At 40.9% G+C, this 15,460-nt stretch overlaps 1 protein-coding gene across 2 annotated transcripts; it reads right to left on the reverse strand.

Annotated features, from left to right (window-relative positions):
* Positions 1-5,192: 5,192 nt before the first annotated feature.
* On the reverse strand, positions 5,193-13,317 carry b3galnt2 (beta-1,3-N-acetylgalactosaminyltransferase 2). 2 transcript variants are annotated; one of them, XM_022743837.1, is made up of 12 exons: positions 13,078-13,317; positions 12,227-12,353; positions 11,762-11,862; positions 9,582-9,781; positions 9,237-9,332; positions 8,832-8,942; positions 8,630-8,708; positions 7,858-8,041; positions 7,388-7,513; positions 7,022-7,181; positions 6,865-6,921; positions 5,193-6,167 (listed from the first exon to the last, which is right to left on the reverse strand). In XM_022743837.1, the coding sequence occupies exons 1-12, from the start codon at positions 13,184-13,186 to the stop codon at positions 6,030-6,032; spliced, it is 1,488 nt and encodes a 495-aa protein (XP_022599558.1). In that variant the 5' UTR covers positions 13,187-13,317; the 3' UTR covers positions 5,193-6,029. The 2 variants fall into 2 exon arrangements, with proteins under 2 accessions (XP_022599558.1, XP_022599559.1); XM_022743838.1 differs by lacking the exon at positions 13,078-13,317 and adding an exon at positions 12,598-12,649.
* Positions 13,318-15,460: the final 2,143 nt, after the last annotated feature.

The raw sequence follows: 15,460 nt of genomic DNA on the forward strand, positions 1-15,460 counted from the left end.
TGTGGGGCTGCTGAGACGCTCCACTGGAGCAACTGGCAGGATATTTTATTGATTTACAAGATCCTCTGCAGAAAACCACCAACAAAACTCCCTTTCACTGTGACTTAAACTGGTCTACATATTGAACCATGTTCCAGGAAAGATGTGGACAGAATCACTCATTTGTTCCCAGCTACATTTACAGATTAGGCGGCAGGTTATACTCTATACTTTCGTCATGTTGGTCCATCCCTTAACACTTTACAACTTCCCCTGCCTGTATGCTGCTCTCCGTCCACACTTTCATTCCTAACGATATTATATAAGTGGGTCACAAATATATACTTTCTTTCTTTGAGTAACTTCTAAAACAGCTGGACACTTGTTGGGAACTATTTTCAGTCCCTGATGTGGTGCACTAGCATCAGTGGCAGTAGGATGGTGTAGGTTGGATACACAGACAGTTCTTGTTTCATTGTTGATTTGGTCTTTTCATAGAATTTGTTGAAAATCAAAATGTATTATCCTGTAATATGACTTGAAGCCTGGGCTTCATGAAAAGCTTCCTTCACTTTACAATATTCATGCCAGTGTGGTTATCAGATTCATGTCAGTGTTCCCAGAACAACACGTTCTCATGCATAATTCTGCCGGCACTCAGGTATCTGTAAAAACCTCAGTGCGCCCTCATGTCCCATTGGGGATAAAGAGGAATAACAAAGTACTCACTTGTTTCTACCTGCGATCATTGAAGCCTTCATGAAACCGTCTTCTGACTGTAAACTGATTAAAGGACACTCCAGCTATTTTACACTTGTAGTTCAGTTTATTCATCATGGGAGGTGCTACACAGCGTGTGGACAATATTATCTGTAGCTCTAGAGCGAGCTTTCAAATGTCTGAGAAAATAACCCTGATTGAGCTGCATTATGGGAAACGTAGGCTCCAGTGTTTTTGGAGCTTGACCCATACTATGTCTCGTCTTTTGCTGCATCAATTCTTTCTTTCAATTCTTTTTTCTTTTTTTTTAAATCTGCCTCTTGCGAGTCTTCCAACCTTGTGCAAGTGCAATATTAAATTGCTGGAGTAATCCTTGAATGTTGAACCGAGGGCAACTGCATTCATTTCACTGACATCGTGACATTTCCTCTATTTATGGTGTTGCATCAGGTTACACCGAATGACTGAGTGGTTTCCAAGAATCTCATCATCAGGCCGATGAGCTAATTCATGATCCTCTTAAGACAGAATAATTGTCAGTAATGGTTCGGTAATGACTGCGCTAATTATCTCTCACAAATAGTATCATAGTAAATCTGCCATGATGCTGCAGCAAGGGTCAAGTGAGCTTATGAAGCTCCATGATTCACTCTGGTTGCATCACTTTGTCAAAGACGTGTGTGATTATCTGCACTGTCTAACAGCCAAACCTTCCTCCGAATGTATCATCTAACTGATCCACAATGTCACACATTTCACAGCTGTGTTCTGCAAAATGGTGGTGTGTGAGAGAAAAACACACACACAAACCACACACCAGTGACAGACACAACCTTACCAGCCTGAGAAAGTGTAGCTGCATGGAAATGAGAGTGAGAGCGAGCTGTGGGTACGATTTCAAATTGGGAATGAAAATGTTGCCCCATTAGGGCATAGTTGTTTGTCTAATAATATCCCCTCATTCCCGTGAATCAGAATCAGACAGAAATACTCGTTTTGGATGCGGGGTGTCATGAATAAATGATTTCCTCCTCGTTTTAGTGCACACAGAGGAGGGGGGGGGGGGGGCTGGAGATGAGGGAGCAGATTGACAGCAATGTGTAATACTCTGTGAGGAGAGTCTAAGAATCAGGAGTTGTTTGAATGAGTATGCAGATGCACGCCACTCAGCAGACTGTAATCTCCTCTTTCTAAGATCTCAGACAGCTGTGCCTGATCTGAATCTCGGCATCTTCACTTTGACGCCACAGGTAAGTTTTAATTTTAACCATAATGTACTGTGTTTCCACAGTGCTCTAAAATAACACCCAGGTATTACACCTGCCCTCATTAGTGGTATATCTATGGAGTGGCACGCTGCATAAACAGTTAGTTCTACTCCGGCTGGTTTTACCCCAGGGGCACTTGTGCAGTTGGAATGCAGTATATTCAGTCAGATAAATATAAATCTACTTATCTACAACCAAACAGGATGACAAACTGAGGTGATGCTGATCTTTAGTGTATTTAGAGTAGGCAGCTGCCCATCCTGAGTCAGTTGTCACCACGTTTCTACTGGGAGTGCAGACTAGTTAGCAAACAAAGAGGTTGAAAATAGCTAGCTCAATGTAAACAGTTGAAATAGTTAAAAGTGGCAAAATCTGGCAACCTTTTATGAATCACTTTAATGACATCAAATTATCTGACAAGAGTTGAGATGGTGTCTTAACGCCCTGCAAGTAAAGAAAAAAAGGAAAGGAACATGTTCATTTTCTTCCTTTGTTTTTTCTATTCTTATGGAAGGATACGTGTATTACAGTCACTAATGATTAAGTTCAAATATTGTCAGTTACAGGTGAGGGTTGTTAAACATAGCTGGAAAGCATGTGGTGTCAGTCTCCCTCTGGAACAAAGGATCAATTCTGAAATACTCCTTTTGCATGTGGAGCTATTGAAAGTAATGGACAACTGCAAATAACCAAATGGAAGTCAAGAAGGGACACTGCAAATTGATAATCGTCTGATAATTGTCATATTTTGTGGTAAACAAGTTTCCATCTTTCTTTTATTTGTTTTGGGTTATTGCCTTATGAATGTTCGAGTGTGTGTATAAATAGCTGGAACAGTTAGTGACAGTAAAGCATTAACAGTTGAAAAAGCTGAAACTGGTGGATCAATGGTTGAAATAGTTATATGTGGATGAATAGTTGAAAAGCTGAAGCAGTGGTTCTCAAACTTTTTTACATCTAAGACCCTAAACTGACACAAGTTAGACCACGCCCCCATTTGATAAGATTTTTGCTTTTAGATTTTTTATCAAAGCAAGAGTTTGAAACCTATGATCATTATATATCATACTGCGAAAATAAATTATTCCCCTTTTGCTGGGGGACCCCCTGTAACCCACTCAAGAAACCTCTGGGGGTCTCCGGACCCCACTTTGAGAACCACTGGCATAAGGTGACGGATTAACAGTGGAAATAGTTAAAAGTAGTGAAGTAACAGCTGAAATATTTTATTAAAAGAAACAGATAATTTGGTTGAAACATTAAGAAGTATACAATTGAATTTTACATAGTGTGTAAACAGAACCCAGTTTATAATCAGTTCATATTTGGAACGTGGTGAGTGGTGCTGATGAAGGGGCGCACACTTCATCTGGGCTGTGAGGATGCATCAGACAACAAAATGACTCCAAACACTCAAGAAAAATGAGATGTCTGTCAGAGCCAGACATGACGAAAACAAGACTCAAATTTGTAATGTCAACACAGTCTTGCATTCAATCTGCGAGCGCAAGAAGATGATGAGTTTTGGGGAGAGGTGAGACTCAAGATGAAAAGAATTTCATAAATACAATTAACTCAAGCACCCAACTTCCCTCTATTTTCTCAGAGCACTGCTTGTCACAGGTTAAACGAATGATTGCACTTTCTTGGCAAAATATTAATAGAGTGAAAATAAGTCAGTGGTTCAGGGAATTGTACTCTTGTCGTCACTTAGAAAAAGATTACACACACACACGCTTAAGGGCAGAGACGATTCAAAACGTGTGGGGGTCTATTTATATCAAACATATGGATGAATCATATATTCTGGGTCAGTAACATGAGCTGTGGTATTTTCATTATGTTTTGTTGTCAACATTTTCCAGTTCTGCTTCTTTAGTCTTTAAGTGTCTACACCAATATTGATCTCTCAGAGATGACACTATCTGACCCTTATATATGCCAAAACATGAGCATTTATTCCTCCAAATATGAAGCAAAATCAGCAAAACATTTCTCTCTACATTAAAATACATTATTAGCAATTTAAAGTGTATATTGGCAGGAAATAAAACATTTAAAAAAACCCCCGGGTGATCAGCCTGAGAAGTTTTCTAATATAATTCATTACTGCCATTTGTAAGTAAACATGGTGTAATTTGTGTCAGGTTTATGATGACAGATGTAGATTCAGTAGGTTTGATATGGGTGTGGGTGAGTAGGAGAGAGCAGGGCTTGAATAAAGGAAGCAGATTTGGAGCATATCTGAAAATATATTTTTTTCAAAAAGCTAATAATTTAAACATTTTACATCAGTGAGTGACAACATCCCCAGAGCGTTTATCAAAGTTTACACAAATCCAATAACTTCATCTTCTAAAGAAGCACTAGAGCAGAAATGAGAAGCGAGCCTTTTTTTTTTTTTTCATCTGCGTGTTATTTCCACGCTTCTCTCGGCTCACAATGAAGGGCTTCGAGCCAAATCAGCGGGAAAGGCTGATGGGGTGAAAAACGCTGTCCTTATCTATGTAGGAGAGTGGAACGGTTGCGGATGTGACTTTGTTATCATGCAGCTCACTGAAAGAGAGGAGGCGAAAGTAGAAGATGGGGAGGGAGAGGAGGAAGAGGGATGCCTGCTCCAATGTCAGGTTAATTGCAGGAATAGATTTCTTGGCAGGTAGGATGTTCCCTAAATAAAATAAATGACTTGTATTATCCCCCATTAGTAAAATATTCCACATCATCCTTCATTATTTACAAAAAATACACAGCAAGGCAATCTAATTCTCATGACCGAGCATCAATCACATGGCTATACTTCAATAAACAAACAAATCACTGCAGCGGCTAAAAGCATATGCTCTGAGGGCTCATCAAAAATCACACACATTTGATTCATGTCAACATTTCAAACGTGGCTCACTGGATGTGTTCAGTCAGTATTGATTAACGCAAAGCGACTGATCAATCTGGGGCTAAAGCACTCCACAGGTTTTCCTGTTCATCATTCCAGCGGGGGTCGACTCGCTGTCTCAGGAAAACAATGGCAAATAGAGATCAGAGTGATTCCACCGTCCTCTCTAAATTGAAAAAAAAACAGACTTCTGTAACAGCGTGAGCGAAGTCTGTCTGCTGACTGTGTGTCTGGTGACGACTGAGCAGCTCAAACAGTTTCAGTCTAGAACACAGATCTAGTTCACCGTGTGCACTGTCCCCAAAATAAACAACAAAGTCATTCATGTCTCTTCCAGTGTTCTTTATTACCTGTGAGGAGGGTTTCGTAAAACCGGTGTTAAACTAGTGAGTCTATGTCATAGTCACTCTGACTCTGGCTTCGTCAAAAATTTGTGTTGCAAATACACTGATTGAAATCTGTGTTAACATACGTACAATATGACGCCTAACAAATACAGTAAGGCCACATCACCATTTGCACAATGACAGTTACAGTACAAACTGTGTGTGTTTGTGAGAAAGCTCGTCATAAATCTACAAATAGTGAGGAGGATGAAAAGCTTAAGACAATAATTTACAAAATATAGCGATGTAAAGCAGTCGTCTTTAAAATACCAACAGATATCCCTTTTAAACCAAAAGGCTCAGGTCTGCCAAATATCAGAGCATCAGTAATTATAATATTACAAAGTACTCAAGTCTTACAGCAATGATTCTGTACACGATGACCATCACATGCTGGTACTGCACATGGTTCAGTCAGTCACAACATCACTAAACCCACATTTTGTCTGTTCCACATTTTCAAATTTAATAACTGATTTCATGATACAAATACTGACGGTACGCTACAGCTAAATTTGTTTTTAACGTATTCTGAAGCTGCGAATGATTTATTATGTCGGTAGACTATCTTGTTAATATTAAGAACCTGCGATGCAATCTCAAAGTTTTTATCGTTTTCCAACAGAAAAATCACACATTTCAAAAACCAAGTGTGTATATCATACAATAATAGTGATAAAACTCAGTTTGGGGTTTTAAGGAAACCACAGAAACTGAACTGACAACCAGTGTTGAGTGTATTTTACCCACAGTGCCCCATGGTGAGTGTGGTTTGAACCAGATTTAGTGGCCCCAGGGACAGCCGCAGGGGTCTCCACAGGCCCTCTTCCTGTCCCAGAGGATGTGCAGCTCCTCGGCTGTGTGTTGCGGGGACGACAGCATGTCCAGGTAGCACTCTTTCTCACACAACCAGCCGGGGTCCTGGCAGCAGCACAGGGGGGTGTTAACATGCACATCTGGTTATTAGTCATACACTGGTTCAGGTCTCACTCGGGTTAAACTGTTAACACGCGCCTTTGGGACTGAACCACACGTTGCTAAGATTACACCAGCTAACAAAACGATCCTGTCAAACTGTTGAGACGTTTTATTTGTCACGTTCACACAACATGTGATAAGGATGGTGAAGCTGTGCTAGAAGGCTGGTGTACTATACAATTTTGTACAAAGTATAAAAAGCACAATGGTTATCAGTTCTCAAAGTGAAATAGTGAAATACTAAGAGGAGGAAAATGACAGTCATCTCAATTTTCAGTCCTGCTCAATATTTACAGCATTTCAGCCAGCAGCCTTATTTGGGAGGAGAAAAACATTTATCATTTCAATTCAGGTTTTATTTTACATTGTATATTGTATATTTTCATTTTCGGTGTGTGTTGCTGAATAATGAAGCTCTCCGGACTGAATCATTGCCAATAAAGTAAGTACAAATGATCAGCTGTGTGCATGATGTTTTTTTTTTTTGTATTCAGTCCCATTGTTAAACTGTTCATCTTTCTACTGTCCTATTAATCTGAATTTAATGGTTCCATCCCTGCTAAAGTCTGATAAGTTGTCTTTTATAAATATATTTGACTGTTGTCAACAAACCAAATGGCAGATCTTTTTCCTCTTTTACCTGATATTTCTGTGGTCCCACAGCTGCCATCCATATCCCCATGCTCACATCTTCTCCCTGTAACGACACATCGAGGACACATCGCTCACATTATATTCACGATTATCTGCCCATTATTTCCCCACAGTTGCTTGGTGCTCAGTACCCAGTACCCCACCTGGTAGGCTTTCAGCTTCTCAGCATTACTGGCGAGCCACTGGACCAGGTCATGAGAGACCACATAGCCTGAGCCGCAGGCAAACGCCGGGTAGGCTGGACTAGCGTACTCCAGCTCCTGCCACTTCCCGATGCGATCCACTGCCCAACTCTGCCTGAAACTAGGTCAGGACAGCAGTTACATTATCATCACATCCTGTCTCCCTTTCACCTGACGCTTCATGGTTCTGACTGGGCAGAACATTCCTATTTGTTTCGTCTACAGAGCAGCTGACGGTGCACTGGAGTTAAGTTGCGAACACAAGTGGAGTAAATTCACAAGGAAAATATACATTGTCAACAGGATCAGACACCAAACTGTACTTACTTCCCCCACCAGAAATTGCTGCGCTTGAGACCCTTGTGGTCAATCTTCATTAATACTGAGTCCACATCGATATAACAATCATCATCCGTCTTCAGCAGCAGATTAAAGTCAGCGTTTCCCACAGACCTGCCAGAGAGGGAATTTGCAACCTTAATTAAAGCCGACCTCTGATTTTTTTTTTTTTTGCAATATCTCAGAGTGGATTTATTTTCAAATACCACTGAGACTGAAAGGCAAGAGGTTTTGCAACTAAATAAAACACTTGCCAAGTCAAAGATTAAGACCACTGTGTATATTTTGCTACCTGATGACTCACAACTGTACTTTCTCCCTGACTGGGTGGTTGCAATTGTGATTCTAACAACGAGACGTTTTGAGGCGGCGACACACTTTCATTTCAGGGTGCTGATTTCCTCAGAGGGCCCAGGCAATTTGCAGACAGAGAATCGAGTCATTAGCACTTGGCATACCATTTATAGAACTGAAGCAGTTTGGAAGGTACGTTCCTGTAGGTGTCTACCACGTCTACGAACACCATGTCGCCGTGCCGCAGGCTCTCACGCTGCAAGGCGGCGTCCTCCTGCCTCAGCCTGGAGGCATGGTGCTCCATCCTGGCTGGGCGGCCCCGCAGGAGCCCCGACAGACCGTCTCCATCTGACACACAGGTGGTGGGGGGTAGGCACAGGGAGGTGCGTGATGGGGGTAATGACAAAGAAAAACTGAATAAATCGGGGGAAATGGTGAAAGTCTTTTGGTGCATAGAGGGATTTAAAAAGAACCCACATTAAGTTTTTATTCACCCAACTTATGAATAAATTAAGGCACTTTTGAGGAATAATAACTGAAATCACTGGCTGGCGGAACAGTATGATAAAATTTTAAGTTTACAGAATGGATCATTAGTTTTGTTTTCAGAGATATTGAATGGTGAATTTCATTTTCTTTTCACCAAAGTGGCTACAAATCCATTCTCAGATAAAGTCAAATGCAAACACATGCAGGAGGTAAAATCAATAATGAAACACAACAGGGTGGAGAGGGGAAGAACCATGTTATTTCCCATTTGACATGTATGCAAGAGCCCTACGGCAAAAGAAAGGAGTTAATCTCATAACCTGCCAGGGTGAGCAATATTTTTTGAGTTTTTACAGAAGGACTCCTTTACAACAGCTGGCTAACAGAGCGATTTTTATCAAACTGTTTTCATAAGAAGCTCAGACTTAATTTTGTTGTTGGACCAACCGTAGATAGTGAAGGTGAACCCTCCAGCCAAACCGGGAAACCCAAGAGCACTTCTGTGAGGCAATATGCCCTCTGCAATCTGCAATTCCAAGAAAATAGCAAAAAAAAAAAGAAAAGAATTTTTTTTAATCTCTTTTCCGAACTTCAAAACTTGAGACAATATTCTTTATAAATTTTTTTGACACTGCATGTGAACACGTACAGAGGAGATCTTCAGGACACCACCTCCATCATTGAGCTGCACAGAGGAGGAGTTGACTGTTGTCAATCCAGAAGAGTCCAGACTCTCCCAAACCAGCGTCCCCTCAAAACCCTGGATGAAAAACAGACATTTCATTCACTGCATATGTAACATGGTGTTGTTCTGTCCAACACCAGTCACATTACATGCAGGACATTAAAGTCATGTCCTCTGTATTGTTCTGGGGTTGGTTAAGGTCAAGGTAGTTTTCTTTCTACATTAAAAAATCTTACATATTTATATTTGAAATCATATTTAGTTTTTTATTTCTGTTGGGAAATTATTCATTTCCAAGGACACTTCCTGGAAAGATGACTCATGACCTCAGTATCTCCACAGTCCTGGTGAGTATATGTGAAAACTGACCTTAGGCAAGATGAACTGCTCCACCGGTTTGTACCAGACCCCGTTCACCACGGTCCCTGTGCTGATGGCACTGAAGCGAGCAGTAACCACAGCCTCCTGCAAAAAGTTTTTACACAAAGTATACACAGAGAAACTCGACTTTTTTACACCACCGCGTAAATTTATCTTTATCTAGACTGAATGCTGCACCACAGACTGTTATCTCAACGGCAGTAATCCAACAGGAGTTTCAGTTTGTGTCTGGGACCGAGGCAGTAAACAGTAGCAGCACCAGCTGCCCCCAGGCTGTGTATCAGAAAAACAGCATACGGGATATATTACGCTCCGAGGTTGAGGCCCCGTTACCTCCTGGTCCAGCTGGAGAAGCTTCACCGTAACGTTGCTCTGAAGCTCGGGCCGGGTCCCGCTGGGAAACACGCCCAGCCTTGTGATAACCACTGGATGGAGGACCTTGAAATCCAGGGCGATGGCCGACACGTCGGATGGGGCGAGCACCGAGGGGTCAGACACCGTCACGATCTCTATCTCTGCATCCTGCCCTGTCACTGGGACAGACGGAGGGCAGACTGTTACTGCACAAGCACAGGTGAGATTTATTATCGCCCCAACATGCTGACCATCTCTTTTACAGTGATGAAGAACAGGTGATTCGAGGAGAGCCTTCAGAGAAGAAGGCAGACTCTGGGAAAGCTACACCATCAGCACTTTGAGGAGCTGGTTCCTGGGACCGCTGTCTTCAAAGTGAGCTTCTGCTCATGAGTGTGGTTTCTTAATTACAAAACAGCAGTTTATTACCCAGGAGATCAATGAAAAGATCAAGGCTGTTAAAGGGAAGAAGGCTTTTTACTTTATATACGTTCTACACAAGTTCTGCTGCATGCTCCAGAATAAAAGACAATTAGGGGCAAGGAATCGCAAACAAAGAGAGAGCAGCTGTTTATCAAACGACACGTCTCTCACACTGACAGAGTGGAATTGAGCTGCAGGATTTTACCGGTGTGTGAGGATATGTTAAATATTGCTATGCTGACTAAATATAAATGCTTAGTTTGTGCCAACTTGTCAAAACAAACAACAACAGTGCTTCTCTTGGCACTGGCCAGCATTAGCTTGCCAGTTTATTCATTGGAACAATGAATAAAACTTGGCATAAATCATTAATTATTTACAGCAAATTTACTGCTATTTCATATTTTTTGGTGATTTTCCATATTAATCAACAACTAATATTGTATAGTGTTCTGTATTGTTTACATTTCATATAATCAGTTTATTTATTATTATTATTTATATTTATATTCCTGATTAATTGGGTAAATAAAATGTTAAAAATACTGAAAATGGCCAATCACATCTTCCCAGATTCCAAGATGACGTCTTCAAATCTTTTTTGCAACAGTTCAAAAACAAATATATTCAATTTACTACCACAGAAGACTAAATAAACAGCACATATTCACATTTGAGAAGCTGGACCAAGTGAATTTTTAGCATATTTGCAACAAAAAAGGACTTACATGATTAATTGTTTATCAAAATCTCAGTGCGAGTCACAACATGTCAATCAAACATGGTAAAAAAAAAAAAAAATCTGCCCTCAAGTCTCAACATTTTTGAATATCATTAAAAATTAGATTATTTCTCATTACTACAAAACACCAGCCCCTTGTGTTGGGAGCAGGATTACTAAAAACAAAGTCTGAGATGCTAATTAGCATTCACCTTATTGTAGTCCCCAAGAAAAATCCCGATGATGAAGGCAGCACAAACAAACAAACACATTTCAGAAACAATTAATTGTCCACTTAGCGCACGCTCTGACTTGAATCCTGAGTCAGGTACTCAACTGTGTTTAAAAGCAGCCATTGTCTCTTTCTCTTCCACTCACACCGAGCATCTCGCACCAAAGCTGCCCGCCTGCCTCAGATTCTGAAGCAAATCACGTCAACACTTACATCCATTAACACGCTGGAGAGCAGAGAATGGGCTGGAAAAATAAAACATCACCATGACCCTAAAGGCCATTGCCTATTCTGATGAGCAGTAATTATGTTTTCATGAAGGCAACAAACACTGAACCGACCGAGGAAAAGTAGTGAAACGGCTTAACTGGACTGGCTCTGTGAAGGTGAGAGACATGGACAATTTGCTGCAGACGTTCAGTGAGTCTGTTCAATTATTTCATCTAGTGTGTGTCAGAGCTTCATATAGCTTTACTTTTCGAGTGTTAGTGCGTAGCTCTAGTTACGGCTGCAACAGCTGCATTGACTGTCAGACATGTCTGCTTCGGCCTTGGGTATGGAATGGAAAAGAACGGTGTCCTTGAGCTGTGGGTGAACACGAATAAAGGTTTTTTTTTTTTTTTTAACTTCTTTTCTGAAGATGCATTCTTTTAATTCTCTCAACTCACCTCCTGCTATTCTTCTCTGTTCTCAGCTCAGCAGCTATTAACAACTGCACATGCAAGCTACAGACTGCACGCAGAACACCCCTCTGTATTACAGCTGCAGATGTCTACTCAGTACCTGGCTCGGTGAAGTTCAGGATGGAGCAGGAATACGGATCCTCTCTGTCCTCCTCTGGAATGGGACACCCATGTTTGCCCACGATAAACTTCACCCCCACTCTAGAAATAAAAAGCACAAACATCACTGTGTTGTGTTCATCTATTTTTCTGCAATATTAGGCAACAAGATTTCAAAAGCCTGTCCATCTATCCACCCTCCGTTGCCATGGTTACTGAGGGTTGCTTAAAGGCCATCACACCTTATCTTTGCTTAGATCGCTGAATGAGAAGGAAATGGACAAAAAGGAAGAATGAAAGAGAGAACAGTAGTGGCCGCTAGTCAGGTAAAGATAAAAGAGGTTGATGGGGAAGTTTGTTATTAGCTGCCAGCTGCAGGCTTTATTTCCACTACATGAATCTGACCTGGGAAAGAAAAAGAAAGGAGGAGAAACAAGTGGTGAAGTTGGAGATCCACCCTACAGACCTGTGCTGGAAGTGGGGGTGATCTCGGAGGTAGCCCAGCCAGGTCTCCCTTATCGCTTGTCGCAGTTCATAATGGTGTCTCGCTGACAGCACTCCCACCAAAACTTCATAGAAAGGTAATGCTTCATCTGTATGAAAAACAGGAACCATGCTGAATTTTTTAATTTTTGATTGAAAACCTCAAACAACAGCAGCAGTCAACTGTGATGAAATGAAATGTAAGCATGGGGTAAAATATGACCTACAGTTGATGACAATGACAAGGCAACAAGATAAAAAATAATAATCACACTTTGAGGCATGCTTGATTTATGATTCCCATTCCTGATCCTGACAGCAGTTTCCTCTGGTACTTAGTTTGCACTGACTTACTGTGATGCATCCTGTAACGCACCTCATGGAAATTAATGTCTTCATGCATCAAAAGGTGGTTAAACTATAATCCCCTGATAAAAAAAAAAGAAAGCGGCTTCAGCCTCCAGTACAGCCCTGATAATAAGTGATAATCCATTTGAAGGCAGCACAGCGCTCAGTAGTTGCACTGTAATAAGGCAGAGAATCTCAGCTCGCTCCAGCCTCTTTTTCCAGACGTTAGACTATCCCAGCAACGCCCAACACTACTGAACTGTTACATTCACATTATTTCCCTCTTAAACACACACACGTATGAACACACACTCTCCAGCGCGGACACACGGTCAAGCAAACAAGCGTGAACTACCTGTTCCCACACAAACTAAAAACCACAACAGACACACCGGGGCGGTAAAAGCAAAGTTAGCCAGCCGCTCGGCTGTGAAAAAGTTGCAAAGCTTTGTGGAGCTGAACCCCGGGGTTGAGGCTAAAAAGTACCCGAGTGTGTGTTGTTGTCCAGCGAGGTGGAGGAGGGTCGTTGTGCCAACCACAAGTGCACCAGGACGGCAACAGCACAGGGCAGCAGAATGAGCGCTAGCCTCCGCATGGACGGAGCCCTTCACTCAGCCGGAGCAGCCTTCAGCTTTAGCGGCGCGGAGCCTCTTCCTGAGCCACACGGCGCTGCGCGGTGTTGTGAGCCGCTCCGTGTGTGCGCTTCATTTCAGCTCCGCAGCTCTCCGCCGGGCTCTCAGCACTGCCTCATGTCTGCCTCCGCTGCTCGGAGAGCTGGGCCAATGGGAGACGAGTATCCCTGTCGCTGTGCACTCTGGGAGATGGAGTTGGAGATGGAGAACACTCTCTAGCCAAATAAATACAGTTGAGTCTGAAAAACAATATGTGGTTGCATTGTAATATGGTAGTTATACAAAATTATTATTATTATTATTATCATTTTATATATATATAAATTATTATTATTACACTGATATACTATCTACAGAGTATTGACAAATTAGAAAGAACAGTAATTTTTAACATTAAACTAAGCAAGTATTATACCATCAGATCATTATTACTGATACATTAATCTGTCTATCTATTCTAATTTTAAGTCTTGCTATTTTAGCAGTGTGTAGCCTATAAACAAGATAAATGTGTGCACCACAGTGGGTGTAGAACATACATTTCAGAATTTAATGTCTCCATGTAATATAAAGCAGCCCCATGCAGTTTCAATCTCCACCTAAACCACATTAAAGTGAACAGAATGGTGTAGAAAGCAGAAAAAATGTGTTTTTCAAAGTAAGTTGAAACACTAAAACTGATAAAAGCTACAAAAAGTTTGGCTGAGGTTGATCTTGATGTTTATCACATATATGTCTTTTTTGTGTGTTTGTTTGTTTGTTTGTTTGTTTGTTTGTTTGTTTTTTCTTCAAACCACCACCATTGCAAATTTCTAATGAAGTGAGAAAAACCATCTAAGCATAGTAGAAAATTAACATATGGATCCCTCTAAAACCCAGGTGACATGTTACGGCTTTAGGATTAGAACATATTAAACCCGTTACTCTGTGCTGCTCATAAAGTATTTAAACAGAATCTATTGTGCATGGTGAGGGATGTTTGACGACAATCTCTTCTGACTCTGAGAGCACCGGTGTTTCTCCCAGAGAGGAAGAGAAGGCCACACCACCCAGAGCGCCTGCTGCCATGCTTGTAAACATTTCATTTGTATTGATTTTAATGGAGTTCCAGTGTTGCATAAATGTTATTTTAGAGACCTTACCACCCATTCTAGGGAAAAATAATAATGTAATGGAAAACCCTGGTGTGCCACACACTGTTGTGAGTAGAAATCATTGAGAAATTGCTGCAAAACAGCCTGCTGTTACTGTAGATAAATAATCTTATCAGAAATTGTTAGTTTTCTTGTGTGTTTTGCGGAGACTTTGGGGGCTCACTGCTCAATTTGGCAAATTGCTCCAGCCCAGATTCCTGGTATTAGATAACCTACTGCCCTAGGGATAATTACTTTCCTGTGCATTATATAATTCTTTTTGGAGTCGTATTCATAGATATACTCATTACAATGATTTAGTTTTCTCTCTGCAACACATTATTCATTTGAAAGGAAAAGGCTATTCATAGCATGGGCAGGGATTCGTTAAACACAACGCAACATCTTGCTCTACTGCGGACAGCCAACCCTCATCTATCCTATTTTGTTGTTTATGTGTCCAACTCTTATTTAACTTTTTATTTATATGTTGAAACCAATGACTTATTATCTGTGCTATTTCAAGACTATGTATGCAATTATTTTCAGTTTCTCTTTTTGCTTCACAGAGTGTTCAGAACACTCGGCACTCTCTCCAGATCTATATAGATTTCTTTTTATCCACTCCGGTCCCAGCTGAGAACCATGTGCATACCAAATAATATTGAGACCTACTTCTTGAATTTTCTAATTTTAGTTTTTGGTACATTAAACTCACATTTCACTCCATAAATTTTCCCCCCATAAAAAAACTTCTTTTATCTGAACTGAGGGTCTAAGGGAAGATCGTGCTGCCTGTTGTAATACTTCTAAAGCCCTCTGGAGTAGAATCAGGATTTTGGGGTAGATAAAATTGACATAGCCCTGTAAAAGTTGTTTTTCACTCCCTAAGTACTTTTCTATAACCTTTATTATAGTCATGAGTTGTTACATTTAAAGTTAGGAAAATAAACATCCTTAGATATTATCTACTAAGACTTGAACACTCAGAAACTCAGCTAATCTGCCTCATCTGGACTGTAAGGATGTGGATAGAGCAGATTTTATTTACAGTGACCAAACAACCCAACTATGTTGATCACATTCTGATTAAAATGTTGTTAA

Source organism: Seriola dumerili, unplaced genomic scaffold (genome assembly GCF_002260705.1).
Source record: "Seriola dumerili isolate Sdu_G_001 unplaced genomic scaffold, Sdu_1.0 BDQW01000073.1, whole genome shotgun sequence".
Taxonomy (NCBI): Eukaryota; Metazoa; Chordata; class Actinopteri; order Carangiformes; family Carangidae; genus Seriola; species Seriola dumerili.